This window comes from Oncorhynchus mykiss, chromosome 24 (assembly GCF_013265735.2).
Source record: "Oncorhynchus mykiss isolate Arlee chromosome 24, USDA_OmykA_1.1, whole genome shotgun sequence".
Taxonomy (NCBI): Eukaryota; Metazoa; Chordata; class Actinopteri; order Salmoniformes; family Salmonidae; genus Oncorhynchus; species Oncorhynchus mykiss.
Window position 1 is genome coordinate 25,267,424 of NC_048588.1, and position 15,145 is coordinate 25,282,568.

Below are 15,145 nucleotides of genomic sequence, written 5' to 3' on the forward strand. Positions count from 1 at the left end.
CCTAGATTTTAGCATGTAGCTTTAATACTGAAACCAACCTTGTCTGTCTGTGAGCAGCCTCAGATGCAGATGCAAACATGAAATTCCAACAGGTGCAACCGAGTAAGCAGTCATTAGATTGTAAAGTTGAAATGTCAACAACAACAAAAAGCTCCTCAGCAAATATTGTTTTCCTGTCTTGCCAACTGGAATCTATCCATCAACAATTCATTCATCCCTTAATGTCAATCATCTGCAATGAATACAAAATAACATTACACTGTCACCTAAATGATTGCGTGAGGTGAACTATGATTTTGGTTGCAGCATAGGATTTTGTTGTGCGCTCACATTGAATTTCTGAGTAAAAAGTAACCAACTGCTAGGGGAGGAAGGGGCCCAGTGGTGCCTCTCTCTGTGTAGTTAGCCAACAGTAAGACAGCTCCTAAGTGTTAGCTAGCCAGTGAGGTGAAACCGCAAGCCTCCACATGCCAATCAATCGGTCAGATTTAAGTCGACTTTGCCAAGTCTTTGGCTTGATGTGTGCAGCCTTTATTTCATGTGGTTTGAAAGCTCTACTTAAGGGAGAAAAACACAAATAAAGAAGTGGGGAAACAAAATATTGATGACCTGTCAATGGGCCCTCTTCTTCCACCCCTGTCTGTCTCTGTGTCAGTCTCTTCTTTCTTTCTTTCTTTCTTTCTTTCTTTCTTTCTTTCTTTCTTTCTTTCTTTCTTTCTTTCTTTCTTTCTTTCTTTCTTTCTTTCTTTCTCTCTCTATCTCCTATAGGAAGTGAGATTTGTTAAGCTACCCATCAAGCTGCAGAGAACTGATCTGGTGTTTTATGTCAAATTCACAGATGTTACAGAGGACTGAGTGACCATCTGAAATATATTCCAGTATCATGATAATCTATGAAATAGCCTATATCAGGCAAGGACACATACATTCTGTGTAAAGGAATATAACATGTTGTTAGCATGCTCTATAGTTTTCCACCTACTAACTTCACAGTTATGGTGGCATAGTAGAGAAAAGGTTACCCTAAAATGTTGTAGCAAATCATCTGTCAATTGCATTAACCAAATTTATTTAATGCACGCTGCATGCACGCATGCACACACGCACACACACACACACACACACACACACACACACACACACACACACACACACACACACACACACACACACACAGAGACATAGTAATATAGGAGTTGCTACAGTAACAATTGTTGTTAAATATTAAAATGTTACAGTAATGTTAAATTTTTATTGGTATATCTTTAATCTAATTGTTCCTTTGCTCCACACACGCACAAACTCATGCACGCGCCCACGTACACGCACACACACACACACACACAAATCTAGTTAGGGTCATCTGTATATGGGCGGGGAATGCTTAATGACGTCAATTGAATTGGTTAGGTGACGAGCCCTTACCCCGCCCCATGTGGGTCGAGGGAGGGAGGGGGACACAGGCTGAGCTGATCCCACGTGTGACGCTTGCATTCCCGGCTCAGTAAAATTCTCTTTAGCGTGCTTCGGTGTAGCGTTGTGCCGCCTGTCTTCGTTAGTTACTGGCTATAGTTGGGTTAGCTATGGAGGGAGACGGGAGCCAAGCCACATCTGGAGGAAGCCCTAATGATTCGCAACACGACCCGGGGTAAGACTGCGAACAGCACTGACACTTTTATCGTTATACATTGTATCAATATTGCCCGGCTTATCAAAGCACTGACATTGATGTTGCCTTCCGGATGTAGTCAACTACACCTTTGTTTGATTATATTAGCAAACGGCCTGCCCCTTTTTTCTATAGCAATAGCTCGCTGGGCTTGAAAACTAGAGCTCTCTTGCTGCTGCTCTGCCTACGTTTTGTTCGCTTTCTGTCGCTATATCAAGTAGTTAGCTAGAGCTAGCCAAGTAGTTAGCTACACGTCAAAATGGCCGATCTGACATCTGGACTCACTTCTGCTGTGTTTTCCCCTTACAGTAAAATGTTTATCGGTGGTCTCAGCTGGCAAACTTCACCAGGTAAGGAAATAATTTGCGGACTACAGTGTGGCATTGTCGGGTTGTGTTTTGTAGTAGCCGAGGCTGCCGGAGCTAGTTGCAACGTCTGATTCTGTGTGTGTGTGTGTGTGTGTGTACGTACCTACTTCAGTGCGCGCAAGGTTATTTTTATTTGATATCATTTGAAGTCCTCTATTCGACCCCTATGTGCATACTAGTAACTAGAGGCATTTAAAGCTCATACATATAGTCTTTTCTATATTTGACAGAAGAATGAAAACGACCAGTAACCTCCCGTTTGTGTTTCTTTTGCAGACAGCCTTAGAGACTATTTTACTAAATTCGGGGAAATCAGAGAATGTATGGTGATGAGAGATCCAACGACAAAACGCTCCAGGTAATTAGCTAATATATCCACCCTGTGTTTGCAATTGTATTAATTGTGGTTTTGCAGTGTCCTTATGATTACGCAAAATCAGTTAGCAAGCAAGCAGCCATTTATTTTTGTCGCACGTCGAGCTTTTACAAGCGATTGAATCAGAGCTTTGCAAAGGTAACGCAATTTGACATTGACCACCACTAAAGATATAATACTGGTGGATCTTTGAATATGCCTGAAAATATGGGAAATAATTAATGACACTTCATTCACATGATTCTTTGTGCAGCATTAAAAGGAAATTGCATTTATATTTAAGAAATAATTGAATATGATATTATGAAAGTTCAACTATTTTGATATCAAGTAGCCTATGGATACACCAACATAGCCAACTTTGGTAAATATTTGTTACAATGTAACATTTGGCTGCATTATATTTGTTAGGCTACAATGTAGCCTGCCATTTGGCTTTATTGTTTGTATCAATGTAACAGCTGTAGTTATACATACAACTGACTGATAGGCTGTTTGACCACTCTCCTGCACCACTGACTCAGTGTTCCTTGTTTATTTTCACAGGGGCTTTGGATTCGTTACTTACGTAGATGCTGCCAGTGTAGATAACGTCTTAGCTCAGCCACATCACGAATTAGACTCAAAAACGGTATGTCTCCTCTCTTCTGTCACTTTAAGTGTTTGTGCTTTTGTGACCCACCTGCCTGGCATGATTGACTATGTCGTATTGAGTTGTATTTTACGGAGTTGTGATATGTTATTTGAATTAGTCACACTCACAGCCACATGCAATAAGTAGCCTAGCTAATTATGTGTTCTGGGCATTGCCCACCACCTCCCCCCAGAAATGACAAGACCTTCTGCTAAACCTTTCTTTACCATTGAGGGCCATAGTACATAAAGTCATTTGAGCACTGATGGCAACTGCAAAGCTTTCTGTCCGCAACATCTGAGTGTTTTGAGATGGGGAGCAATTTAATTGTTAAATCTGCATATTATATAAAGTGATTGTCATTCTGTATTTGTTTTCTGTGAAAATTCATTCCCAGCTGTCTTTATAGATTTTAGTATGCTATATATGCATTGTTGTATGTTTTTGTTTTTCATGCACCGTAGTCAATCATCAGGCATTTTCTGTTTACAAAATGTAGTTCTAAATAAATGTGTTTTTTAAAAAGCACCCCACCTTGAGTTAGCTTTAATTTTTCATCCTCCCAAGTCTGTTGTCTGCATATTATCCACTTCCTCTGTCTGCATATTATCCACTTTCTCTGTCTGCATATTATCCACTTCCCCTCTGTCTGCATATTATCCACTTCCCCTCTGTCTGCATATTATCCACTTCCCCTCTGTCTGCATATTATCCACTTCCCCTCTGTCTGCATATTATCCACTTCCCCTCTGTCTGCATATTATCCACTTCCCCTCTGTCTGCATATTATCCACTTCCCCTCTGTCTGCATATTATCCACTTCCCCTCTGTCTGCATATTATCCACTTCCCCTCTGTCTGCATATTATCCACTTCCCCTCTGTCTGCATATTATCCACTTCCTCTCTGTCTGCATATTATCCACTTCCTCTCTGTCTGCATATTATCCACTTCCTCTCTGTCTGCATATTATCCACTTCCTCTCTGTCTGCATATTATCCACTTTCCTCTGTCTGCATATTATCCACTTCCTCTCTGTCTGCATATTATCCACTTCCTCTCTGTCTGCATATTATCCACTTCCTCTCTGTCTGCATATTATCCACTTCCTCTCTGTCTGCATATTATCCACTTCCTCTCTGTCTGCATATTATCCACTTCCTCTCTCACTGCAAGTCTGCTAAAGTGCACACATTCCCACAACCTGACCCATTTGAAATAACAAACCCAAGACTAACTGTTATCCCCAGAGAAAGGCATAAAATATTGTTACATTTATTGTTGCAGTATATTGATTTTCTGAATGTATGGCTGGATCAAAGGATGCTGGTGGAGGTGCTATAGGAGGACTGCCTCATTGTCATGGCTGGGATGGAATAAATATAACGGTATCAAACATATGGCAACTACATGTTCTACTCCGTTCCATTCAAACCATTACAATGAGCCCATGCTATAGCTCTTCCCACCAGCCTTCTCTGATATTGGATAGCTTAAAACTGACACTCGAATTAAGTTTCATGTTTCTCTGAAGGTGAGTTAGTCAGAGTAATGCATTGACTGCAAAAAAATGGTATTGTGATGATTCGCCCTGCATTTAGTGTTTCATTTTCCATATGGGTCAGTTTTCTTGTTCTTGCTGATTCTCGTGCTACTCTGTTGGTTAATTTGGATTGGAATGCCCATCTGGCATTCTTTATGTAGCATGCAAATACATGGTAGTTACATAGGCAGGTACATTGTAATGTGTGTGACCTGTTTGAAATGAGAATACACTGACATTTTTTTTTTTTTTTACATGCATTAACGGTACATTTGCAAACCAACTTAAATGTGTTTGCAAAATAACTTCTCCACTTTTCATATCACTTAACTCAATTTGTGAGTTCATAAAATCTATGAAATTGTGCATGACACTAACCTTACAGTAGTTTTAGGTTAAGTAATACTGTGTAGCTACACTGTAACTGCCTATGTAACTACCATGTAAAGATGTATGGTAATGTGGGACCAAAAATACTGATTCATTGTAAAGTCACACCGTACTCATGTTCTGTATGTGGTTGTTGTAGTGTACGCCCTAACTTAGCTGTGTGAGTGAGTGCTCAAAGGGCTTGTTCTTTAGGAGCGGTGGAGTCTGTATTGTCCTCAAGGACTCACACCAACTGCTCTGACATTGCCAGAAGCTTTAGGTTTATGAAACAGATAGCTGAAGATGGAAAAGGAAATGCCTGTAACTTTCCACATGTCACTTCTGGAAAACTACACTGATATTATTTTAAATGCGCACTTCTATGTATTTTGTAGCCTAATGAATTGTTTATAATACAGGGATTTTTATGATTGCAGATTTGAATGTAATGTTGAGATGAATTAGTACACCTCTAGTTTCAGCCCAGCAAAGGAAGTAGACACACACACACACACACACACACACACACACACACACACACCCTAACTCTCACACACACACACTCCCTAACTCTCAATGTGTACCTTAAAGTGTGCTTTGATGCAATCTCTCCCCTCTTCTTTCTGGACCTGCGTCTACATAGGCTTATTTGAAAACGGCTAATGACATTATCTATGCATTAAGGGACCAAGAGTAGAGTCTTTTGAGGATCTACTGCTTGTTTGGTATAATGTAATAGAGGCAACATTGAGCTGCCAACTCACCTCTGTGCCTTGGGAGGTGTTCTACATTAAAGTGCTGAAATGCAGTGTGAAATGGAGGAGAGTCACATCTCACCTTAAAGGTCCAATGCAGCTGTTTTTATCTCAATATCAAATCAATTCTGAGTAAAAATTAAGTACCTTACTGTGATTATTTCAAATAAAAATGTGTCAAAAATAAACAAAAATAGCTTCTTAGCAGATAGCAATTTTAATTAATAATTTTGCTAGGTTGTCTAGGAGTGGTCTGATTGGGAGGGGGAAACTGAAAATGTGCTGTTATTGACAGAGGTTTGGAACGCTTATTGGTCTATTAAGTAATTTACTGCCTGGTGATGCCAAAACTCCTGACCAAAACAGGCAGAAATTTCAGGCGGTCTTTTCAAACAGCTCTTACACTAAAAGGGCATCAGCATGATCATTTTCCCAGAATTATTCCTACCTCAGTGTGGAAGCGAAAATAAAACACACTGCCGGGTGAGGCTGGGCTGGAAAATTCAAGTCCGTGCAACAAAGACAGTTTGGTTTGTCTGCATGGGGAATTCAATGCTACTGTGTGTTTTGTCCTTTCATCAGGATACAATCAGTATATATTCCTTTAACATTCAGTCTACATGAATCCCTATTAGAATAGCATATCCTTGCAAAATGCCCTTAAACCCTAATTAATTGTACAACGTTAACTTGTTACTAGTTTTAGTAAAGAGTTACTTCACAGGTACACGAGCAGTTAGCATTATTTCAATTGGAGATGCCTTTTTTTTACATTGTGGCACATGTATTTCCCTCGATTGGATACGCCAAGGCTGCGGCACGTACTGCATGTACATACTGCATGTACTTGACATGCATCATGCTTTATGTAAGCCTTTACAACATGGAAATAAAGACTTGGGGTTGAATAATGCTCAGTGTCTGTCGACGATAGGATTTCTGCTGATGTCATTTGTGAAAACAATCTCTTGTAGACTAAACACTTTTCTGGCTAAAACATTCCACACTCTGCTAATGCATTCAGACAGCTGAATTCAGACAGTCACTTTTTAACAGCGTCTATTTTTGTCCGTCACACACTGACAGCTCTCTCTGTTACATTTCCCTCTGTTCTTACTTTTTTTAAAAGCAATTGACAAGCTCTCAACCTACTTTATGCACAATATTCCACTAATGGTCTTTTCCCCCTTTAGCTATGTGGCCTTAAAGATGAAAATGTGAAAGGAGAAATCCTTTGTTCACAGGAAGAGTGAATGTTGGTGTTGTATTCAACCTTACTGTGACAAATGGAAAATGTGTCTTGAATGTCCTGGCTGTTTTAATGCACTGACTGTCCCGTTTACCGGGATGTGTTCTTGTGCATGATTTCACCTTTAGAAGTGTGTGTCAGAGGGGAACATTAATGTGCAAATCAGCTGAGAAAGATTAATTTGCCTAAGTTGTTCTTGAGGAAGTCCTGTGGTTGTGGTTAGTTCTAACACCTGACTTGATATCACACACATTTTAGTTTTAGCAAAAAATATTGTTTTTGACAAGGCACGAATCTGCAGTTCCGCACACAGAGCAAATCCTGTAATAAATAGTGAAAACATGAATTACTGTTGTGCAGTAAACTGCTGCAACAGTTAATAATACAATACCTTTTGTTTTCAGGTCTCATTGTATTCAATCCCAAATGTGCAAATGTGCCAATTCACATTGGCTGCCATAATAACCCGTTGGATGGAATCAGGAAATAATTATATCTAGCTGTTCTCCATAAAAGCATGCAGCCAAGCAGCCTTGTATGACCCATGTATTTGAAATCCATAATATAAGCTAAAAGAGTAGATGACTCAGGACAGCGTTATGTGTTTTGAAATTAAAATGATGTTTTCCAGGAGGGAAACATTTAGTGGCTTTGAATAGCATTAATTAAAACCCTCTCATTCAATACATATTGAATGGACTTTTGATTTAGACTTAATTACTGCACAATTATGGCATTAAGTGGTCTATGTGCCATCAATAAAAATGTATAATTCTATGGTGCTTTTTTGCTGCTACATTTTTCACATCGTGTTTAAATAGCAACCTGGGCATTAATGCTAGTTATTCATTTTTCTCGGTCAATATACGTTAACTAAACCATGTGTGAAGGGCTATTGAGTTATTAATCAGCTATGCTTCTATGGAGTAATGCAAGATTGTGTGAATTGACGGACCTGGACTTTTTGATGAGGCAAAGGGAAATTAAAATGGTGCTTTTGATTTAAATCAGCCAGCTTTAATATGACTTGATTAATCTGTGTGAAATCCCACACTGATAATAGTTTACTAGTGTAGGGTGCTTGAGCCCTATGGTTCCCCAGTACAGCTGGTTCTCTTCTCTCCCTGGTAGTTCATTGGTTGATTCATGTCATTGATTGACTAAAGAAGTCCCAGGTCTGAATCAGTCCTTGATCAGAGGGAATGGATGGAAACCAGCAGCCCTGAAGGGGACTTGCGGACCTCGAGGCCTGATTTGAATAGCCCTTGTGTAGTGTCTCTGTCCTGTCAGTTTTGAGGGTAATCCTAATATTGTGTCGTGCATGCCGTTATGTGTGATCCATGAGGAATGCTTTAAATCCACACATCCAAGTCCCCTTTTATTAGTTGTTTAAGTGATTGACAACTTTGATTATTGATATCTAATCCTCTCTCTTCTTTATATTTACCAGATCGATCCTAAAGTTGCCTTCCCTAGACGTGCTCAACCCAAGGTAAGACAACATGCACATTTTGTTTTTAACCTCTTGTGGAGAGGTCTTTTCGTTTTTGGTTTGTTGGTTGGTTTCTATAACACTGGGTGAATTGCTGACCTGCAGTGAAGAGAGTACTCTGTGGAGGTTTTGTGAGGGTCTGGTCATGAAACAGCTGCCAGAGCTGCCGGTTTTAGTTTTGGTATATAAGTGTCACTGTGAGGCCGGCTGGTCTGGAGCTTGCTACAGGTAGATGACTGGCTGTCTGATTTATCCCATAGCTGCACCACCACCGTACTTGTTTACATCAGCATGTTGTCTAGAAACCGTAGTGAGGTAGAATTTCCCTGGGTGACTGCTCTAAAGACTTCGCTGCATTTGATCGAATGAGAGAGTATCACATTGTAGTTGTTCACACAATGTTTTTTCCCTGAAGACGCTGAGATTGATTGGGGAATTTGATTTTTTTGGAGACATAAAAAGAGCCATTGTTACTCTGTTACCAAGATCAGGTTTCAAACTGAGAATTGACGGAGGTAAAGCTTTCCAAGCCGAGGCACATGTTCTCTTAAGGCTGGGTATGACTACAGTATGAAATTGAGAAACATCTAGGGGATGTGCTTGTTTCTTGATACAGTCTCTCTTCTCCCCTTGTTTCCAGCGGCAGGTAGCTTGGCAGTTAAAGCATTGGGCTAGGTTACTTGTTTGAAAACCTGAGCCGAAGGTGAAAAATCTGTCTGTGCCCTTGAGCAAGGCACTTAACCTTAATTTGCTCCAGGGGTGGCATACTACTATGGCTGACCCTAGAAAACCACACATTTCACTGTACCTATCCTGTGTATGTGACAATACAACATGTTTATTTTTTTAAATGCACCTCTTCATGTCAAGTCTAATGGTGTCCAGTAATAATGATGATACTGACAGGAGTCCAGTCTGACTGTACAGTACTTAGTTCAAGTGCAGACTGTTTTGATATTCCAGCGTATGCTACTCTCTGACAGATTTGTATGGTGCTTTGATATGTTCTGCTCTGTGTGCAAAAAAGAACCCTTGATAAAAATTATGCAATCATTTTTTAATAAACATGAATTTGATTCAAGGACATTTTTAACAATAAAGAAAGAGGCATGCACTGTGCAGGCCTATGTAGGTGTTTGTTTCTAAAGACCAATAACACTGTAAATGAACTTGAAGGTGAAATCACACCTTGAGTTGTCTTTTGACCCTTGAGAGCAGGCTCATTAGCAGAGAAACAGGCTGTATTTGTTTTAAACCTGAGTGGAGAGAGAATGTGGCTGTCAAAGAACATAGAGCTATAGGATTGAAGGGCAGTTAAAGCAGCATTGCAGGGGGTTTTGGTGCATGTAAAATGTTGTACAATAATGTTCAAGCCCTCAGGTTATCGTCGTCGTTCAGAGCAAAATGAGTTGTGTTTTCTGTTGGTCAGTAACACTGGCTCAGGGTTTTTAATGCCCGTGTTGGATTTCCCAGTCAGCGCTTACCTCAGATCATGCTGTCGGCTGCATGCTCATTCTGTCCCAGATTTGAGTATGTACAGTGTGTGTGGGACAGCGCAAGAAACATCCACCTCAGGCCTTTAAGGCTGGGTAGGGATGGACTGCCTCTGGCTGGCCGGCAGGCTAACTCTGCAATACGGGAATAGCTTCAAGGGTGGCAGGTGTCCACAGCACACTTGTCCAGCTAATTGAAATGAAGAACTTTCCCTGAGTGGACAATCACTGGAGGAGAAATTACGCACTCACTCCCTTGACCGCACACATGCCAGTCCAGTCACTCTGGTCCAAGGCAGCACAGGCAGGCTGGCTCAGGGCCTGGGGCTCCGAGATGAACAGGCATTAAATTAGGCTGCAGTTCTCAGCAGAAGTCAGAACACAACACAGCCGCTAGGTGTTTTCTGTTAAGCGAACCACCCAATAATAAGCTTTATGCAAATATACAACTGCCATCGCATACAATCATGTGAAATTATGGCATTTTTTTTTTTATTTGTGACTTACTTTCCCCATATTTTGGAGTGTGTTGAATATAACTGAAAGAAGCAGGCATATGTTGTGTACTGTGGCTAGCTAGGGTGTCAGGTTTAACTACATGGAAAAGTAAAGCTGAGTTTGGGGGATTATTACCAAACATGAGGTGTAACTCAACTTATTTGAGAAGTATTTTTATTACATTGCGTAACATTTTGTTAGTAGTTGTCATTATGTAAAGCAATGAATTTGTATCTGCTCTCGGCGGACTTCAGCTGCATATTTTCCAACATCATCTTCAAATCAGAAAACGTTGAAGAATTGCATTGTGGGCCCTAAAAGTACGGAAAAGGCATGTATACTTCGTATTTTGTTGAATTTATACGACATCTGGGAACTTTTGGCATACTAACTATATCCATATTGTAATGAAACAGCAGGGAGCAGGTTTCGAACCCTCGACCTTCTAGCCCGAAGTCCAGCGCGCTATCGACTGTGCCGCAAAAGCATACTCAAACGCGATATCCGCGCGTATAAACCCACTACTCCCTCCTTTCAAAGAGCGCTTCCTCGCGCTGGCTTGCAACTCTACGTCTTATAGGAACGCGCTAATCGGCCAAGCACACGCACTGTCGTGGATGCAATGTCCGATTCACTTCTGACTAGTGATGCCAATTTTTCAGACTACCCTTGCAACTTTTTTTTTCAAATAGCACCTAGCAACACATTTAGCTACTTTTAAAAATGTATTTGGAACTTTTAGCAACTTTTGAAAGGTGACTCAAACGCTAAAATGCACGCATTTTCCCTCTAAAGGACACAAAAACGATTTCTCTGTCGCACACTCAGTCACAACACACATGCCTGGCTGCAAAAGTGCATTGTGAGTGACGTCAGGAGCAGGCGCTCAGTTCGTGCACAGGCAGCAGCAGGCCAGCAGCAATTTCAGCAAATTGCAAATCGTTGTTGGCTGACTGCAGCAGCAGTAGTACGGCTTCGAAAAGCCAAACCCAATGAATATAGTTGGTCATGAAAGTTTGATCTTGATTTGCCAAGCTGGCCAGTCAATTTGAGTAACGTTACTGTGTATTCCATGTAATAACGCAGTTTTACGTTATCATGCAATGACATCACAACGTCATTTAGCAACAAATCAACCTGCCTCTAGTAACTTACCTTGAAAATTAGTTGGCAACACTGCCTCTGACACCTAAGGTAATGAAACAGCAGGGAGCAGGTTGAACCCTCAACCTTCTAACCCGAAGTCCAGCGCGCTACCGACTGTGCCGTGCTTATAAACCCTGGGTTGTTACAATACTATGACCAATAAGCATACTATATACTCAATTCATGTCACAAATAGTATGATGAGTGCGGTTAGTATGAGTATTCAAACACAGCTAAACACTCGCATCTTTCATAGTGAGCTATTGAGGGACAGAGAGAGAGAGGGGCACAGTATAAGCAGGTTGGTCACCAGGCGGACAGAGTCAGATCCGTGAACTAGGCCTATCTATCGGCAATCAAAAGCACTATCTCTCAATGGAATGCTGTATCTTGCAATTTCTTGGCTTGCAATGTCTCGCAACTTCAGTAAAGCAGGGCCTATCGTCAGTCAAAAGGCTAGGATATTCCACACGCAACAGACTGAACAAACACTCGCATCATTAGCAAAGAGAAGGAGCAGGGGTGTAATCATTAGTCCAAACAGTTACAAAACATTTTGCAACTAAAACTAGTTTCTATTGGACAAATATAGGTAGGTCCCGCCCCCTTTCGTTTCGCTTGCTTCCATTTAAGAAACGTTTTAAAACTGAATAGGCTTAATAAATACGCCCCCATGCGAGCCAGCATGAGGGGGAGAGAGTATGGGGCAGGCGGAAAGAACCGTGGTGCGCATAGATAACGTTATATGTATGACCTTATTATTCGTATCTTTGAGCTATTTGCTTAGGTAGCTATAACCTAATGTTAGCTAGCTAACATTGAACCTGTTTGGTTAGCTACCTGCAGATTCATGCAGGGTAGTAACATCATGAGTTGTGATTATGGTTCATTGTTTATCTGGCAAGCTAGCTAACGTTAAGTGTATGACCTAGCTAACATTGAACCTGGTTGGTTAGCTACCTGCAGATTCATCAAGACAGAGGGTGGCTACTTTCAAGAACCTCAAATATATTGTAATGAAACAGCAGGGAGTAGGGGTCTTGAACCCTCGACCTTCTAGCCCGAAGTCCAGCGCGCTATCGACTGTGCCACAAAAGCATACTCCAGCGGCAGGGTTGATATCCGCGCTTATAAACCCAGGGCCGATACACTATTTTGAGTTGATTAACACTTTTTTTTGGTTACTCCATGATTCCATATGTGTTATTTCATAGTTTTGATGTCTTCTATTATCCTTCAATGTAGAAAATAATACAAATAAAGAAAAACCCTGAATGAGAAGGTAAGTCCAAACTTTTGACAGGTACTGCATATATTAGTGTTATATTTTACATTAGTATTTTGAGTAGATTGTTGCCAAAAAAAGTACAACTAAATAAATTTTAATCCCACTTTGTAACAAAATGTCAAGGAGTGTGAGTACTTTCTGCAGACACTGTATGCCATTGTTTGAACTCTTGAAGTGTGTCATGATTCATGATTGTACCTGTTCTTGTTCTCTCCCCGGTCATCTAAGAAAATGTTCTCTCTACCACTTTCAGAGCCTGACATCCATCGGTTTTGAGAACCTGTAGATGTCTCTATAATCTCTGTTCATATTTTGTAGGTTGAAAATAATAATAATCAGATGCTGGGCCTGTGACCAAACCACCAGAGAGAATATCCTCCACAAAATGTTCAACACCACAATTTGGCCAATAAATGGCTGTTATTTTTGTAAAGAAAGTAAACTATGAATGGTTTTCCAACTCCAACGCTCGGTGGGCTCGTGAGAGACCATTCTCTAGGAGAGGGAGAGAGGGGAAGAAATAAAAATGTTGAGCACACACTGCACAGCATAATGGGCTCCTTGAGTTCCCCCCACTAACACGCACCCTCCCTGAGTGCAGAGGCTTTGGCATTTACTGCCATGAGAACTGTCAAAACAATACCTCAGTGGGTGCTGTTCTCTCTGCACAGCTTCCCACATCCAACCCAGGCCTCTACAACAACCCCCTGTGTGACTACTGGAAGTGTGTGTGTGTGTGTGTGTGTGGTGTTGGGTGAAGTAAGGGTAGGGGGTTGGTGGTAGGTAGGAATTGAGTCCACAGTTGTACTTTTACATGTCATTTTCCCCTTTCTTCTGGTGCCCTGGTGTGAGAGCGGTGTGTACTGAGAAGTAGCTGAGCCGTTAACTCTGGCCGTGAGGGGGTTGGTGGAGGGTGAGTGTGATGCAGAGTGTGAGAACTCCTGGCCAAGTTTTTAATGAAGTCCAAAGGTGAGGATGTGTGAAGTGCTGAACTCTCCGTCTCTCCCTCCTCACAGTGGACGCTTGGCCCTCACCAGGAGAGGGGCACCGGTCCAAGAGCCTAGTTCTCAATCTCCTGTGTGGCCCAGCACTCCGACACCAATTAAGAACCCAGCAAACCACTGCTTAGTCCCATTCAATCTGCTCTCCCTTCCTTTCTCTGTGTGTGCCTCTCTCCCCCTCCTGCTGCAGTTCTAGCAGTCCATGTTTTTTCTGTTGACGACCTGGCAAAGTAGTTCCTCTCCTTTTTCCCCCTCAGTTCTCTGATATTTGCAGCAGGTGCTCCACTTTTCTGCTGTTGGAGTAATTGAATTGGACAAGAAGGCTTTGGTTAAACCTGACACCACTCTGATTCTTTGAGGGTCTTGGCGTATACGTTGCATAGACCTATAGATGTTTGATGCTCTGAAATGAAAGGTAGGATAATACAAAGAAATGAGCCTGCATTCTACCTTTGACATCACAACAAGGAGTTGTTTTGGACTAAGAAAACTGCTATCTACAATGTACAAGCAACACCAACTGTAGTAGGGACTTATTTCTTAGTTTTGATGTGGTGTCATTATCAGCGGTCAGTAATTCTGACTAGGCCCTGTACTATATGGGCAATTCCAGACAAAGTGAAGCTGAGACTCCGATTTTTCACCCTAAAATATATTTCAAACAAAAATCTTTTGATTTAAAAGTTTAACAAACCATACCTCTATGCACAAGGACTACTTTTAATAATTTACACAGAACATTTTATGAAAACACATTTACTTAAAGAACAGTGCAGATGAAAAGTTTGGTAACCGAATGACGGTACAAAACAGAAACACAAAAAGCACACACTTTGTCTCCACTGTTCTTCAAATAGATGTGTTTTTGGAAAATGTTCTGTGGAAATTGTTAAAAGTGGTCATTTTAAAGGAAGAAGGGAAAAAATATAATATAAAAGCAACATGCAACAATTTAAAAGAAAAATATAAACGCAACATGCAACAATTTAAAAGATTTTACCGAATTACAGTTCATATAAGGAAATCAGTCAAATTAAATAAATTCATTAGGTCTTCATATAAGGATTTCACATCTGGGAATACAGATATGCATCTGTGGGTCACAAAACTTGAGACATCTGTGACCACCATATGCCTCATGCAGCGCAACACATCTCCTTCAGATAGAGTTGATCGGGCTGTTGATTGTGGCCTGTGAAATGTTGTCCCACTCCTCTTCAATGGCTGTGCAAAGTTGCAGGATATTGGCTGGAACACGCTGTCGT

The 15,145-nt window shown here is 41.0% G+C and overlaps 1 protein-coding gene across 11 annotated transcripts in view; it reads left to right on the forward strand.

Moving 5' to 3' along the window:
- Positions 1–1,415: 1,415 nt before the first annotated feature.
- msi1a (musashi RNA binding protein 1a) overlaps positions 1,416–15,145 on the forward strand; it is a 334,588-nt gene continuing 320,858 nt past the window's right edge. For all 11 annotated transcript variants that reach the window (XM_036961341.1, XM_036961340.1, XM_036961342.1 and 8 more), the window contains exons 1-5: positions 1,416–1,648; positions 1,979–2,019; positions 2,314–2,395; positions 2,960–3,044; positions 8,413–8,454. In XM_036961341.1, coding sequence (XP_036817236.1) covers positions 1,584–1,648; positions 1,979–2,019; positions 2,314–2,395; positions 2,960–3,044; positions 8,413–8,454 — 315 coding nt within the window. In that variant the 5' untranslated portion in view covers positions 1,416–1,583. The remainder of the gene's footprint in view (positions 1,649–1,978; positions 2,020–2,313; positions 2,396–2,959; positions 3,045–8,412; positions 8,455–15,145) is intronic.